The 13,518-nt window shown below is 49.8% G+C and overlaps 1 protein-coding gene across 7 annotated transcripts in view; it reads right to left on the reverse strand.

The window, feature by feature from the left end:
• Positions 1-13,518, reverse strand: part of NSD3 (nuclear receptor binding SET domain protein 3) — a 154,574-nt gene that overhangs the window by 13,654 nt on the left and 127,402 nt on the right. For all 7 annotated transcript variants that reach the window (XM_073588829.1, XM_073588828.1, XM_073588830.1 and 4 more), the window contains 4 exons: positions 3,846-3,962; positions 3,286-3,427; positions 2,039-2,145; positions 968-1,172 (listed from right to left, as the gene is read on the reverse strand). In XM_073588829.1, coding sequence (XP_073444930.1) covers positions 968-1,172; positions 2,039-2,145; positions 3,286-3,427; positions 3,846-3,962 — 571 coding nt within the window. The remainder of the gene's footprint in view (positions 1-967; positions 1,173-2,038; positions 2,146-3,285; positions 3,428-3,845; positions 3,963-13,518) is intronic.

Genomic DNA, 13,518 nt, shown 5'->3' on the forward strand with positions numbered 1-13,518 from the left:
TCAGTCCATACTTGGCTCCCGCTTCATGGACACCAGAATTTGTCCTTATCGTTTAAGTGATATGTCCACATTTATATTCCAATTTTTTTGTAAATACGGTACCTACAAAGTGGGTTATTCACATAAGGGGCACTCCCTAAAGACTAGGAAAATTGGAAGCAAAAAGTTTTGCGTTTCGCTTCTTCCTGGGGTGTAAAAGAAACAGCTTCTCCCAGGAAGAAGCTAATGCGAAACGCGAGTCAAGGTTCTGTTTCAGGTTCCCTTTTTTTGAACTTGAATGATATCATACATTGTATTGCATCTTTTTCTGATTTAACTTGCATAATAATATGGCCCCACGACGGTATTATTTATTAATGATTTCTGCCTGCATCTTTAAGCCTTTATCGAGCACGTATTACATATTGGGATAGGATCTCAGAGATGGAATACCCCTTTAAGTTTTTTTTTTGTATATATAAATTATTGCTAGACTGTTGTAAAACGCAAGCACTTTTATATTGTGTGACATCCCTATATCCTTGTAGATTGTAAGCGCTAGTGAACAGATTCCCTCATTCCTAGTCTTTGTGTAATTATTTCATTACTTTGTAAAATCTGATTTGTTTGTATGTGTACCCTCTAAATTGTAAAACGTTGAGAAATATATTGTTGCTCGTTAAAAAAACAATATATATATATATATATATTATTATTTGCTAAATAAAAGGAAACTGCCTGCACCTAATAATGAAAAAGCTCACAGCCAGCCTGAAATACTCGTAGATTAAATTACATGGGATTTAAGAGTCTTAATGACATTTATGTACTCAACACTTGAAGTAAAAGGAAGTCTGTAGGGAAAAAACAGACACTGAGATCTGGTGCAAGGATGAAAGCACAACAGTGTATTAGTTTTGGCCATGTGGACTGAACGTCCTCCAGCTCAGCACGCCACACAGTACGGGACCCGTAAATCGTGTATTACCATAGGGCGGCTGTGTCAGATTAAGGCAGAGGAGGTGATAAGCTTTAGGACAGTCTCTCTTATCGCACATCACCAGTTCTCCTCCATCTCCACAGCGGAAACAGAAATCTTCGTGCATCTGCTTCTGCTCGGTTTTGATCTTCCGTTTTTTCGCCTTCAGTCGAGCGTTTTTGGCCTTTTCTTCATTTGCTGTCGCACAAGCTGTCTGCAAAAAGAAATCAACAACTCAATGATGTCTGCAAAGCATCAGGGGAAAAACAAATAATACACATGTACGGCTGTGTATTCACCTATTGTGAGTCAAGTGTGCAATGGGGGAGGGGTGGGCTTATGTAGGTGCTTCAGCCATAAACACTGCAGTATCATATTCATGTTTCATGGAGAACCAATATTGAAAAGCAGGACTTTGAGCCCAAAAACAAATACAAGCCCTTTCTGAAATGTGATGCAAATGTAGGTCACGTGTTTGGTGCCGTTATATAGAGACGGGCAGCTGCTGTGTAGCAGATACATGTTTGCAGATGCAGCGTTAATCCCCCAAGCTCAATACAATTGCTGCAGTTAACGCCTTAGTTGCTGCAATTGCTACTGACTGCGGCAGCTAAGTGGTTAGATGTGGGATGGTGCCCTCTGTTAGGCCATCAACTGCCCTGCAGGGTGCCGATGGGTTGTCTGCCATGTCTGTGGTTGTAAGACATCCTGCTGCCATGATAAACTGCAATATCACAGTATTGCAGTGCACCGTATTCATGATCAAGTGACTGCATGTTCAAAAAACGGATAGCAGGACTGAAAATAAAATAAATGTAAAATTTGGTTACTTGCTGATTTATTCATTTTTCTTGGGGCTCCTGAGCCGAAAGGAAGTGGGGGTTTATAAACCTCGGCAAAAATTAGAGGGGACCCTTTGAATGAATTTGCATCATCTCTAGTGAGGGGAGGTTCCCTTTGAAACGTCCAAACCTACCCCCACAGCTCTCTGCTGTGTGCACGAGTGTTAGAACCGATCTTTGGTCCAATGTAAAGACATACACTGCCATCATGTCATATTAAACCAATTGATGCACTTACTTTAGGTCGTACCCCCAAGAAGCCACTGCAGTTTTCCGCCCCACAGTGACATTCTGTTCGGCCGTTCCCAAGACAGTCAAGGTTGTAGTTAAATGTTAACTCCATTCCTGCAGAAATTTCAGGAGAGAGAATATAACGTTCCACAGAATGGTCCGGTAATTGGCACTTTTGTCATGTTCATATAAAATAAATTCATATTAAAGCCCACAGCGATAATTTCCATACACAGCACTTAACAAGTAACACTGAATCCCGAACCCTTCCCGCAAGTACCCCAATGCCTCTCTTCCCTTCTACTGCTTATTCGTATAGGCAGATGTGAAAGATCTTAGGGTATGTTCCCACAATGTTTTTTTTTTTTTTTTTCTGGTGTCTTTTTAAGCGGTTCTGCTCTGAAAAACGTTGGAAAAAGCACTAAAAAAACCCTTCCTATTTATTTATAATGAAAAGCGGCTTGATGTTCATATCCTCAGGCTTTTGAGTATCTTTAAAAACAATTTACGCTTTTAAAAATGTCAAACATTGAAAAGCGACATTTCCATTCTTCTAACATTGAATGCTCAGAAAACTCATTACTTTAGAAAAGAAGTTAATGGGAAGGCTAAAAAACCCTGTAGGCCATTTTCTGAACGCTTTGTCAGCGTTTTCACGTAAAAAGAAATACTAGCATTTTATCCATTGCTTAATGGATGTCAAAAAAATATCTAAAAACTGTCCCAAAAAAAACTACAAAAAAAATAAATTTACAGAAAAAGCGCCAAAAAAACACTTCAAGAAACGCTAACAAAAAAAGAAAAAAAAAATTGAGCATTTTCTTGAAGCAATTCCTTTTTGAAAACCTCGTAAATTTTGACTACTGGAGAATAAAAAAACAGTGTGAACATACCCTTAGCCTGTGCAGTTCTTGTTATAATCTGCTCTATCATCCACATGAAGCAAGAAGGAGGCCAGCATCGAAGGAATAAGGGAGGCGCCGGACCAAGACCAGCGACATTCCTCGAACCGGACTTCCCCGCAGGTGAGTGTAATAAAAGGTGTTTTTCTTTTGTTGCAGGCCGGATTGGCAGCAGATATACGTCATATTAGTAAGCTGTATAGGAGGGCTGAAAGGTGGTGGCCGTATATCATACGGGGCAAACATGGTGACAGGTTCCCTTTAGGGTCTATAAAGTGAACGTTTTACACCTATTGGATCAATATGAATCAAGTCTAAAAAAGCAGAAAGAGGAGAGTGTTGTGTGTTGTACCTTGAGGTATGTCACGAACGGCAAACAGCCCAACTCTGACGTCCCCGTTTACCGTCCACTTCTGTGTTTCACAGTTTGGGTTACAGCTGTGGTTCATGAATCGTGAGTAATTCCCTTTAGGTCCGGCATCGATGATGCGATCCTGAAATTAAGTTGTTACGATAAATATGTTAAGGCGGGGGGAGGTCACATTTGCAACTGCAATGCGAGAAACTCTCGCGAGTCTCTTGCCTCAATACCCGGCACTGCCTCCGGCACTCGGGACTGGAGTGTGTGGCTGCATGTATTTCTGTGCAGCTGAATGCTCCGGTCCCGTGTGCCGGCGGCAGTGCTGGGTACTTAGTCGAGTTTCTCGTATTGCAGTTGCAAATGTGACCCCCCCGCCTAAGAAGGAACAGCTACAAACAGACAAAAGGCTCTCCGCGTGCATGACTGGCAGTACTATCACTTATATAGGCACATATCCATAAAGAACATCTATGCAACTCCAATAGCAAATTTTAAGCATTTTTTTTTCCCCCCAAGACAGGCTGTTTTCCCAGAGGTAAACATGATCTTACCTTTGTGACTGTCAACAAGTAGAAGTTGGTGATTCCGTTTTCGTGGGCACGTTTCAGGCGTGATCTGCACTCCTCCTCATCGATCAGCTCCCCAACGTACTCATTGACAAATTCGCCCTATGGACAGGTAAGAAGATGGTAGTGAATCTCTGATCACCCTGAGGCATAGGTGCCAAGTAACCATAAATGTACGGTAAAAGGCTGGAGGAGGCACTGCAATGGCTGCAGAACATCGCGGCTGTTGCAAGCATCTAAGTGACCCCCATGCAGGGTCGGACTGGCCAACTGGGATACCGAAATGCCCGGTAGGCCCCTGGGCCCCAGAGAGGAGGAAGAAGAAAAAAATAGGGATTTTTGTGTACTTACCGTAAAATCCTTTTCTCTGTGCCAATCATTGGGGGACACAGAGACAGTGGGTGTTATGCTGCTGTCACTAGGAGGACACTAAGTAAACCAGAAAAAAAGTTAGCTCCTCCCCTGCAGTATACACCTTCTCGCTGGCTGGGATTTCTCCAGTTCGGTGAAAAAAGCAGTAGGAGCATAAACAGTCAACAATAACCATAACTAAGTCAAAGCCTAAGAATGCTACAGTGAGCCAATAGGCTAAACAGGGTGGGTGCTGTGTCCCCCAATGATTGGCTCAGAGAAAAGGATTTTACGGTGAGTACACAAAAATTCCTATTTCTCCTACCCCTCATTGGGGGACACAGAGACAGTGGGACGTCCTAAAGCAGTCCCTGGGTGGGGAGCATACATCTGCTAATACCCCATGTACCACTGAGGTAGTGCCGATTGCCGGCTGCGTCTGCTGAGAGCTGCATCCACAGAGGCCTGAGAATGAATTAACCAATGTTTGTAAAGGTATGCAGGCTGGACCAAGTCGCAGCCTTGTGGACAGGCCTGAGAATGAATTTGGTAATGTTTTGTAAAAAGTATGCAGACTGGACCAAGTCGCAGCCTTGCAGGCCTGTTCTGTCGAGGCCTGGTGCCGAATGGCCGAAGAGGCGCCCACTGACTGGGTAGAGTGCGCCTTAATCCGCTGGGACAGGCGTGTTCCTGACAGAGTAGGATTCATGAATCGCCAAGCGAATCCACTTGGCTAACGTGGTTTTGACGTGGCTAGACCCTTCCTATGCCCCTCAGGAAGCATGAACAGGGCATTTGACTTATGGAAGGGAGCTGTCCGCGAGATATACCGTCTCATCGCCCTAACCACATCCAGGGTGTGGAGGGCTTTCTGAATGTGATGGACTGGCACCGGACAAAAGGGAAGGCGGGCAGGAATGACAGGGACGTCCTGAGAACTACCTTTTCCTGATGAAAATTCAGGAACGGAGAACGGCAGGACAGGGTTGCCAATTCCGAAACTCGTCTGATTGACGTAATTGCCAGTAGAAGACCACCTTCCAAGAGAGGACGGACAGTGACACGTCCTGCAGTGGTTCGAAAGGAGCCTCCTGTAAGGCCCCAAGAACCAGGTTAAGGTCCCATGATTCCAATGGCCTTCTATAAGGAGGCGCCACATGGGAAACTCCCAGAATAAGCGACTTGACCTGAAGTTTGGTGGCAATTATGCATTGGAAAAGTACTGACAAGGTGGAACTTTGGCCCTTGAGTGAGCTAAGCGCGTGGCTTGATTTTAATTCAGACTGAAGGAATTCCAATATGGCCGGAATGAAAAAAACACGAGAGGTGATCGACCATGATCCTTGCATCGCGAAAAGAAGGTTTTGCCAGGTGCGGTGTTAGATGCGCATGGACACAGGCTTCCTAGCACTAATCATGGTGGAAATCACGTCGTGAGAGAACTGAGCCTGTGGTAAAAACCAGGATTCAACGGCCACACCGTCAAAGACAGGACCTCGGAGTTCTGGTGGAAACTCGGGCCCTGCGAAAGTAGATCCATGCGATCTGGAAGTCGCCAGGAGACGTCGGCGACCAGTTGTATTAGTTCTGCATACCATGCTCGGCGCGGCCAATCTGGTGCAACTAGGATCACTGGTACTACCTCTGCTCTGATCTTCTTAATGACCCTCGGAAGCAAGGAAAGAGGGGGGGGGGGGAGATGTACGGGAACCGGTGCCATCACACAACTAGGGCGCCCACTCCGATGGCGCAGGGATCGCGTGATCGTGCAAGGAACCAAGGAACCTTGTTGTTTAGTCTTGAGGCCATGAGATCCACATCCCGAGTCCCCCAACAATGACAAATCTGCAGAAAGACTTCCGGATGAAGGGACCACTCTCCCGAGGCGATGCCTTGGCGACTGAGAAAATCTGCCAGTATAGAAGAACTTGGCACACACACGTGAATGATTGCAGGTGAAAAGGGAGTGTTTTTAATAAGATACAGTACATACAGTAAACGTTTCGGTCACAACGACCTTCGTCAATGTACTGAAAATAAAAAATTACAAAATTTTAAATAAATCAAACAAAGTATATACAATATGGATAATCTTGGGTACAAGTATATGCAAAAATTGAAAATATGCCGTATACCAATAACAGCTTATAGCAAAAAATTGTAATACAAGATTTGATGATCACTGACACCCTGAAGGACTCAATTATATATACGCACGTACCTATATAGTGTACTGACTGCACTAGATAGGTACGTGCTGCAGTCAGTACACTATATAGGTACGTGCGTATATATAATTTTGAGTCCTTCAGGGTGTCAGTGAGGGGGGCTGCCTATTGCTTTGGGGTCTGCTCTGGGGCAGTTAGATTTCCCCTTTCCTTCTTTAGGCCTATGTATCTCTCCGGCTGTGATCGAGGGGTCTAGGTCATCGTAGGAACCCCCCACGGCTACTGCTAGTTGTGTTGATAGGTTCAGGGGTCTGCAATCTGATAGTTGCCAACTTCTCTGGTTTTCAGGACTTAGCTAGCATTTCTGTTTTTGCCTCCTACGGTGACTCAATCATAACAGAACTGGAAGTGTTGCTCGTGAATTGCAAAAAACGCAGGAACTGCTGGTGAGACGGGCAGATCTGGAATGTGAAAGTAAGCGTCCCTGATGTCGATGGATGCTAGGAACTTTTCCTTTTGCCATGGAAGTGACAACTGACCGGAGGGATTCCATTCGGAGTCGCCGTACTTTGACAAACTAATTTAACAGTTTGGGATCCAGAATGGGTCGGATCGTCCCGTCATTTTTGGGAACCACAAAAAAAAGTTTGAATAAAAACCCATGAACCTCTCGTGATGATGGCCCGGAATGATGACTCTGTCCCTTATCAGAGCCTGAACAGCCGGAAGGAAGGCTCTTGTCTTTTCCTTGGAGGATAGGAATGGAAAAACCGAGTTGGAGGGGAGAAACTTCTATCTTGTATCCGGAGGACACCAACTACCTGACCCACTTGTCGTGGGCAACTATGAGGCAAGTGTGGCTGAAGGAAAGTAGGCGGCCGCCAACTTTGTCGGTGCCTGCCGGAAACCGCAACAAGTCATTGGGTAGATCTATGAGATCTGGCTCCCCTAGATCCAGAAGCCCTAGACCTGGGTTTCCAAGAGCGGTTAGGTCTGTATGAGACCTGGGAGCCTCTGTCTCCTCGCGGGGACCGACCTGATCTGGAAGAGAAAGAGGAGGACCAACCGGAATTGTTGCGAGAAGATCGAAGACGCGTCGGCTGTTGGTTGCGAAATGGCCGAACAGCCCTTGTGTTGAGGAAGGAATTTACTTTTCCCTCCGGTAGTAACAGAAAAGAGCTAGTCCAGTTTCTCCTCAAAAGGACGACCTGTTTGAAAGGAGAGGAGACAATGCTCTTTTAGGTGTGGCATCCGCCCGCCAGCCGCGGAGCCATAGGGCTCTTGCAATGGAGGTCGAATTAGCGGTAGTTTGAGCCACGCAGTTGGCGGCATCACCAGAATCGTCTACTACAAAGTCCGCTACGTGAATTATCTGCCTGGCGACAGTGGTTGCCTCCGGAGGAAGAATGGTGCCCTGGAGGGAAGTAATTAAGACTTCTGCCCAAGCGGTCATTGCGTTAGAGACCCAAATTGCCTCGAAAGAAGGCAAGATAGTCAATTTGACGATCGGAGGAGTTCCTGACTGAGGAACCCTCAGAAATAGATAGGAGCGTTTTAGAAGCAAGACGCGATACAGGAGGGTCCACCGAAGGGGACTGTAACCAATCCTTCATTAGGTCTGTATCAATAGGGTATTTAGCCTGAGTAGACTGTTGCCCTGAGAACCATTTATGTGGCCGGTCCCTATGTTTCTGGACGGCTGGTAAACAACCTACGCACACGCTTGGTTTTCTTAATGAGATAGCGTGTGCTGGAGCGGAATATTTTCCTCATCCAACTTCAGAATCCTGTTGACTGATTCTATAAGAGAATCAAGCGACTCCTGATCAGATGGGGGATTGTTGTGATGAGTCACCGAAGGAGGAAAAATCAAAATACCAGCTAAGTCCAGAAAAACCACAGAGGTTGGCAGCTATCGGATTGCAGACCCCTGAACCTATCCACAACAACTAGCAGTAGCCGTGGGGGGTTCCTACGGTGCCCTAGACCCCTCGATCACAGCCGGAGAACTATATAGCCTAAGGACAGAAAGGGGAAAAACTAAACTGCCCCAGAGCAGACCCCAAAGCAATAGGCAGCCCCCAACATATAATGACTGTGAAGCAAGATGAAAACACTAACACAGATAGAAAGATAGGTTGAGCAAATGATGGGGCCCAAGCTAACTACATAGGACAGGATAGGAAAGCTGCTGTCTGCCATCCGCAAAAACCCTATCAAAATGAGCCAACCGACTGATAGGAAAAACAGGCCCTGAAGTCGCTAGGCTTCAAAAGACTATATCAGCACTCAGGTATATTCTGAAGACAGAGCAAAAGATCAACAGATCAGAGACAAAAATGGAATTCAGCTCATCCCCGGCCGGGGATGGCAGAACTCCCAAAAAACAAGGCAAAACAAAAACAAAACTGAAGAGTACAAAGCAGAGCAGAAAAACTTAGCTTTGAGATGCAGGAAGCAGACTGGTCTCCAAGAATCCAGCAGGAAAGTCACCAGCCAGGAAGAAGGGCGTAGGCAGCCTTATATCAAGTCCTCAATTCCAGCCACCCAGTCATCATCTAGCTGCCCAGGTGTTTGGTAATCAGTCTCACTACCTTCCTTCACTAGAGGAGGGAGTTCATCAGACCTCAATGGTGAAGGGAAAAATGAACTCACAACAGGGGATTCTGAGGGGCTGACGAGTCAGATTCAAATTCAGAGTCGTGCTCGCTGTGAACCTCAGAAAAAGGCGAGCGAGAGACAGGAGGCGCCGATGCTGAGGTGCGAACGTGACTAGGGGACGCGTCATGGGTCAGCTTTCCAGAGACCTGACCATCCCTTGAACGAAAATGGCCCCTGCTGGTGGTTCTGACTTAAAGAGTCCTCCCGGAGGGAGACTATAGCCTGGGTCAGAGACTTCACCGACCGTGAGAGGGACGCAGCCCGCTCAGGGGTACTAAGCGCAGGAGGCCCGTCAGAAGCGCGGCGAGGGGCGTTGGAGCGCAGGCCGGGTCACAGTCCGTGTATAACGGATTAGTCTGTCTACTGGGTAATGCAGACTTGCAAATGGTGCACACGGTATAAAAATGCAGTGTGCTTATTAACCGCCTGTTTAGCCTCCTTAGATTGAGGCATAGCGCTCCTGAAAGGGTTAACGGCAAAGTCTGTCTGCAGCTGCAGAGAATGTGCCGGGAAGGGGTTAAGCTTTAATCTGAGGGAAGATGCAGCTTACCCACGGTCCTGTGCTGTGTCCCCCGGGAGGAATAGCGGTGGTCCTGTGGTGTCACCCGGTATCCGGCTGTCCAGAGCAGGCCTATCGCTCCTGAAGGGGTTAACGGCCGCTGATGGAAAAGGACATGGCCCCCGAGATTAGAATTGCGCGTCTCGTAAGTGGTGAGAGGCACCAAGAGAAGGGGGCGGCGACATTAGCGTGGGCGGCGCTAGTCAAATTGCGGCCTAGTAGGCCGGAAAGGCCGGGGACTAAATTTTTGCCTACCCATGGTAGGCGTCGGGGGTGGGGAGGGGGCGGCGCTAGTGGGCGGCGCCATTCAAATTGCGGCCTAGTAGGCCGGAAAAGCCGGGGGCTAAATTTCTGGCCTACCCGAGCGCCGAGAGCGGGGAGGGGCCGCGATGGGGCGCCGATGCACCGCCGCTGACGCCAAGTCAGCACTTCTCCCGGGGGTAAGGACCCGACCCCATACCTCAACTCCTGAGCTCAGGCAGGTCGCGCTCCGCGTTCTTCCAGCTGCAGGGTCTCAATCGAGGCCGCAGAGCTGGAGGAGGTCTTAAAGGGGTATTGCTCAATCGATCCACCCTGTGGTAGGGGGATGGAGAGCTGTGGGGCTGATTCAGGGCATCGGAAAGCGCTGCTCAAGTCTTTCTCCATGCACTCCTGTGCTTCGTTCCTTTTGCGCTAGCCCTCGTATCCGTGGAGTACCGACCATAAGGGTACCATCGTCAGAGGAATCAGCCCCATTCGTCGCAGGAAAGTGTACGTGAAGGGTTACTCCACGTGCTTGCCTGTTGTTGGTTCGGGGGAGAGCGTTCCGTAGAAAGGAACCGTCGCCCCCTTCACTCCGTTAATTAAAAAATACAAATTTACAGAAAATTCAAAAGTAAAATAAAAACGGTGGGGTCTGAAACCAGACCCAAGTGCCTCCTACAGACACTAAGCAAAGAACTGGAGAAATCCCAGCCAGCGAGAGGGTGTATACTGCAGGGGAGGAGCTAGCTTTTTTTCTGGTTTACTTAGTGTCCTCCTAGTGGCAGCAGCATAACACCCACTGTCTCTGTGTCCCCCAATGAGGCGTAGGAGAAAAAAAATTTAAGGACGCCGGCCCTTTAAAACTGAAGGAGGCCGAGGCGCGTGGGCACATGCACGCTGTCCTGACCCACCGCTAGGACAAGGGCTGCCGGCACCACCACTCGACGAACCAGGTAGGCGCTGGGGGCCCTGGGCGAACGGGGAGTGGGACAGACAGCATGGGGTCAGTGAGTTGCCCCCCCCCCCGGCACCAGCGCTGGCATTGGCCCCCTCTCTAATACTCACTTCTCCTCGTTCCGGCAGCTGCAGTGTCTTCAGTGCCCTCTGTCTCTGCAACGTCTCATGGCAGAGGGAGCTATGACGTCATCACTGCGCGCTCAGCCTCTCTGTCCTGAGCGTTGCAGAGTTGGGAGAGACACTGAGGGTACAGGACCTGCGGTGGGAACGGGAGAGGTGAGTACTTGATCTTTTTTTTTCATGTATGCAGCATTACATGGGCCCCATAACGAGCTGCAGGGGGGGTCCATAGTATGCTGCATGTGGGGGCCATAGTATGCTGCAGTGGGGGCCCATAGTATGCTGCATGGAGGAGCAGGGGGAGCTGGGGGCCCATAATGTGCTGCATAGAGGAGCAGGGGGGCCCATAGTATGCTGCATGTGGGGGCCATAGTATGCTTCATGGAGGAGCAGGGGGGGCTGGGGGCCCATAATGTGCTGCATGGAGGAGCAGGGGGGCCAATAATGTGCTGCATGGAGGAGCAGGGGGGGCCATAGTATGCTGCATGGAGGAGCAGGGGGGGCTGGGGGCCCATAATGTGCTGCATGGAGGAGCAGGGGGGCCAATAATGTGCTGCATGGAGGAGCAGGGGGGGGCCATAGTATGCTGCATGGAGGAGCAGGGGGGTCGGGTGCCCATAATGTGCTGCATGGAGGAGCAGCGGGGCCATAATGTGCTGCATGTAGGAGCAGGGGAGGCCATAATGTACTGCATGAAGGAGCAGCGGGGACATAATGTGCTGCATGGAGGAGCAGCGGGGCCATAATGTGCTGCAAGGAGGAGCAGGGGAGGCCATAATGTGTTAAATGGATGAGCGGGGGGGCCATAATGTGTTAAATGGATGAGCGGGGGGCCATAATATGCTGCATGGAGGAGCAGGTAAGGCCATAATGTACTGCATGAAGGAGCAGCGGGGCCATAATGTGCTGCATGGAGGACCAGGGGGGGCTGGGGGCTCATAATGAGCTGCATGGTGGAGCATGGGAGGCCATAGTATGCTGCATGGAAGAGCAAGGAGGGCTGGGGGCCAATAATGTGCTGCATGAAGGAGCAGGGGAGGCCATAATGTGCTGCATAGAGGAGCAGGGGGGCCATAGTATGCTGCATGGAGGAGCAGGGGGGCCGGGGGCCCATAATGTGCTGCATGAAGGAGCAGGGGAGGCCATAATGTGCTGCATCGAGGAGGGGAGGCCATAATGTACTGCATGGATGAGCAGAGGGGCCATAATGTGCTGCATAGAGGAGCAGGTAAGGCCATAATGTACTGCATGGAGGAGCAGCGGGGCCATAATGTGCTGCATGGAGGAGCAGGAGAGGCCATAATGTGCTGCATGGAGGAGCAGGGGAGGCCATAATGTACTGCATGGAGGAGCAGAGGAGGCCATAATGCACTGCACAGAGGAGCAGGGGGGCCATAGTATACTGCATGGAGGAGCAGGGGGCCCATAATGTGCTGCATGGAGGAGCAGGAGAGGCCATAATGTGCTGCATGGAGGTGCACGGGAGGCCATAATGTGCTGCATGGAGGAGCAGGGGGGGTCATAATATGCTGCATGGAGGAGCAGGAGAGGCCATAATGTGCTGCATAGAGGAGCAGGGGTGCCATAGTATGCTGCATGGAGGAGCAGGGGGGGCCGGGGACCCATAATGTGCTGCATGGAGGAGCAGGAGAGGCCATAATGTGCTGCATGGAGGAGCAGGGGAGGCCATAATGTACTGCATGGAGGAGCAGAGGAGGCCATAATGTGCTGCATAGAGGAGCAGGGGGGCCATAGTATGCTGCATGGAGGAGCAGGGGGCCCATAATGTGCTGCATGGAGGAGCAGGAGAGGCCATAATGTGCTGCATGGAGGAGCAGGGGAGGCCATAGTATGCTGCATGGAGGAGTAGGGGAGGCCATAATGTGCTGCATGGAGGAGCAGGGGGGCCATAGTATGCTGCATGGAGGAGCAGGGGGGGCCGGGGGCCCATAATGTGCTGCATGGAGGAGCAGGGGAGGCCATAATGTGCTGCATGGAGGAGCAGGAGAGGCCATAATGTGCTGCATGGAGGTGCAGGGGGGCCATAGTATGCTGCATGGAGGATTGAGGCGCAGGGGGGGCCATAATGTGCTGCATAGATGAGCAGGGGAGGCCATAATGTGCTGCATGGAGGAGCAGGGGGGTCATAATATGCTGCATGGAGGAGCAGGGGAGGCCATAATATGTTGCATGGAGGAGCAGGGGGGCCAATAATGTGCTGCATGGAGGAGCAGGGGAGGCCATAGTATGCTGCATGGAGGAGCAGGGGGAGCCGGGGGCCCATAATGTGCTGCATGGAGGAGCAGGGGGGCCGGGGGCTCATAATGTGCTGCATGGAGGAGCAGAGGAGGCCATAGTATGCTGCTTGGAGGAGCAGGGGAGGCCATAATGTGCTGCATGGAGGAGCAGGGGAGGCCATAGTATGCTGCATGGAGGAGCAGGGGAGGCCATAGTATGCTGCATGGAGGAGCAGGGGAGGCCATAATGTGCTGCATGGAGGAGCAGGGGGGCCATAATGTGCTACAATGAGGAGCAGGGGGCCATAATGTGCTGCATGGAGGAGCCGGGGTCCCATAATACTGTATGAAGGAGCAGGTGC

This window comes from Dendrobates tinctorius, unplaced genomic scaffold (assembly GCF_039654945.1).
Source record: "Dendrobates tinctorius isolate UK_male_01 unplaced genomic scaffold, ASM3965494v1 ptg000104l, whole genome shotgun sequence".
In the NCBI taxonomy this organism is placed as follows: Eukaryota; Metazoa; Chordata; class Amphibia; order Anura; family Dendrobatidae; genus Dendrobates; species Dendrobates tinctorius.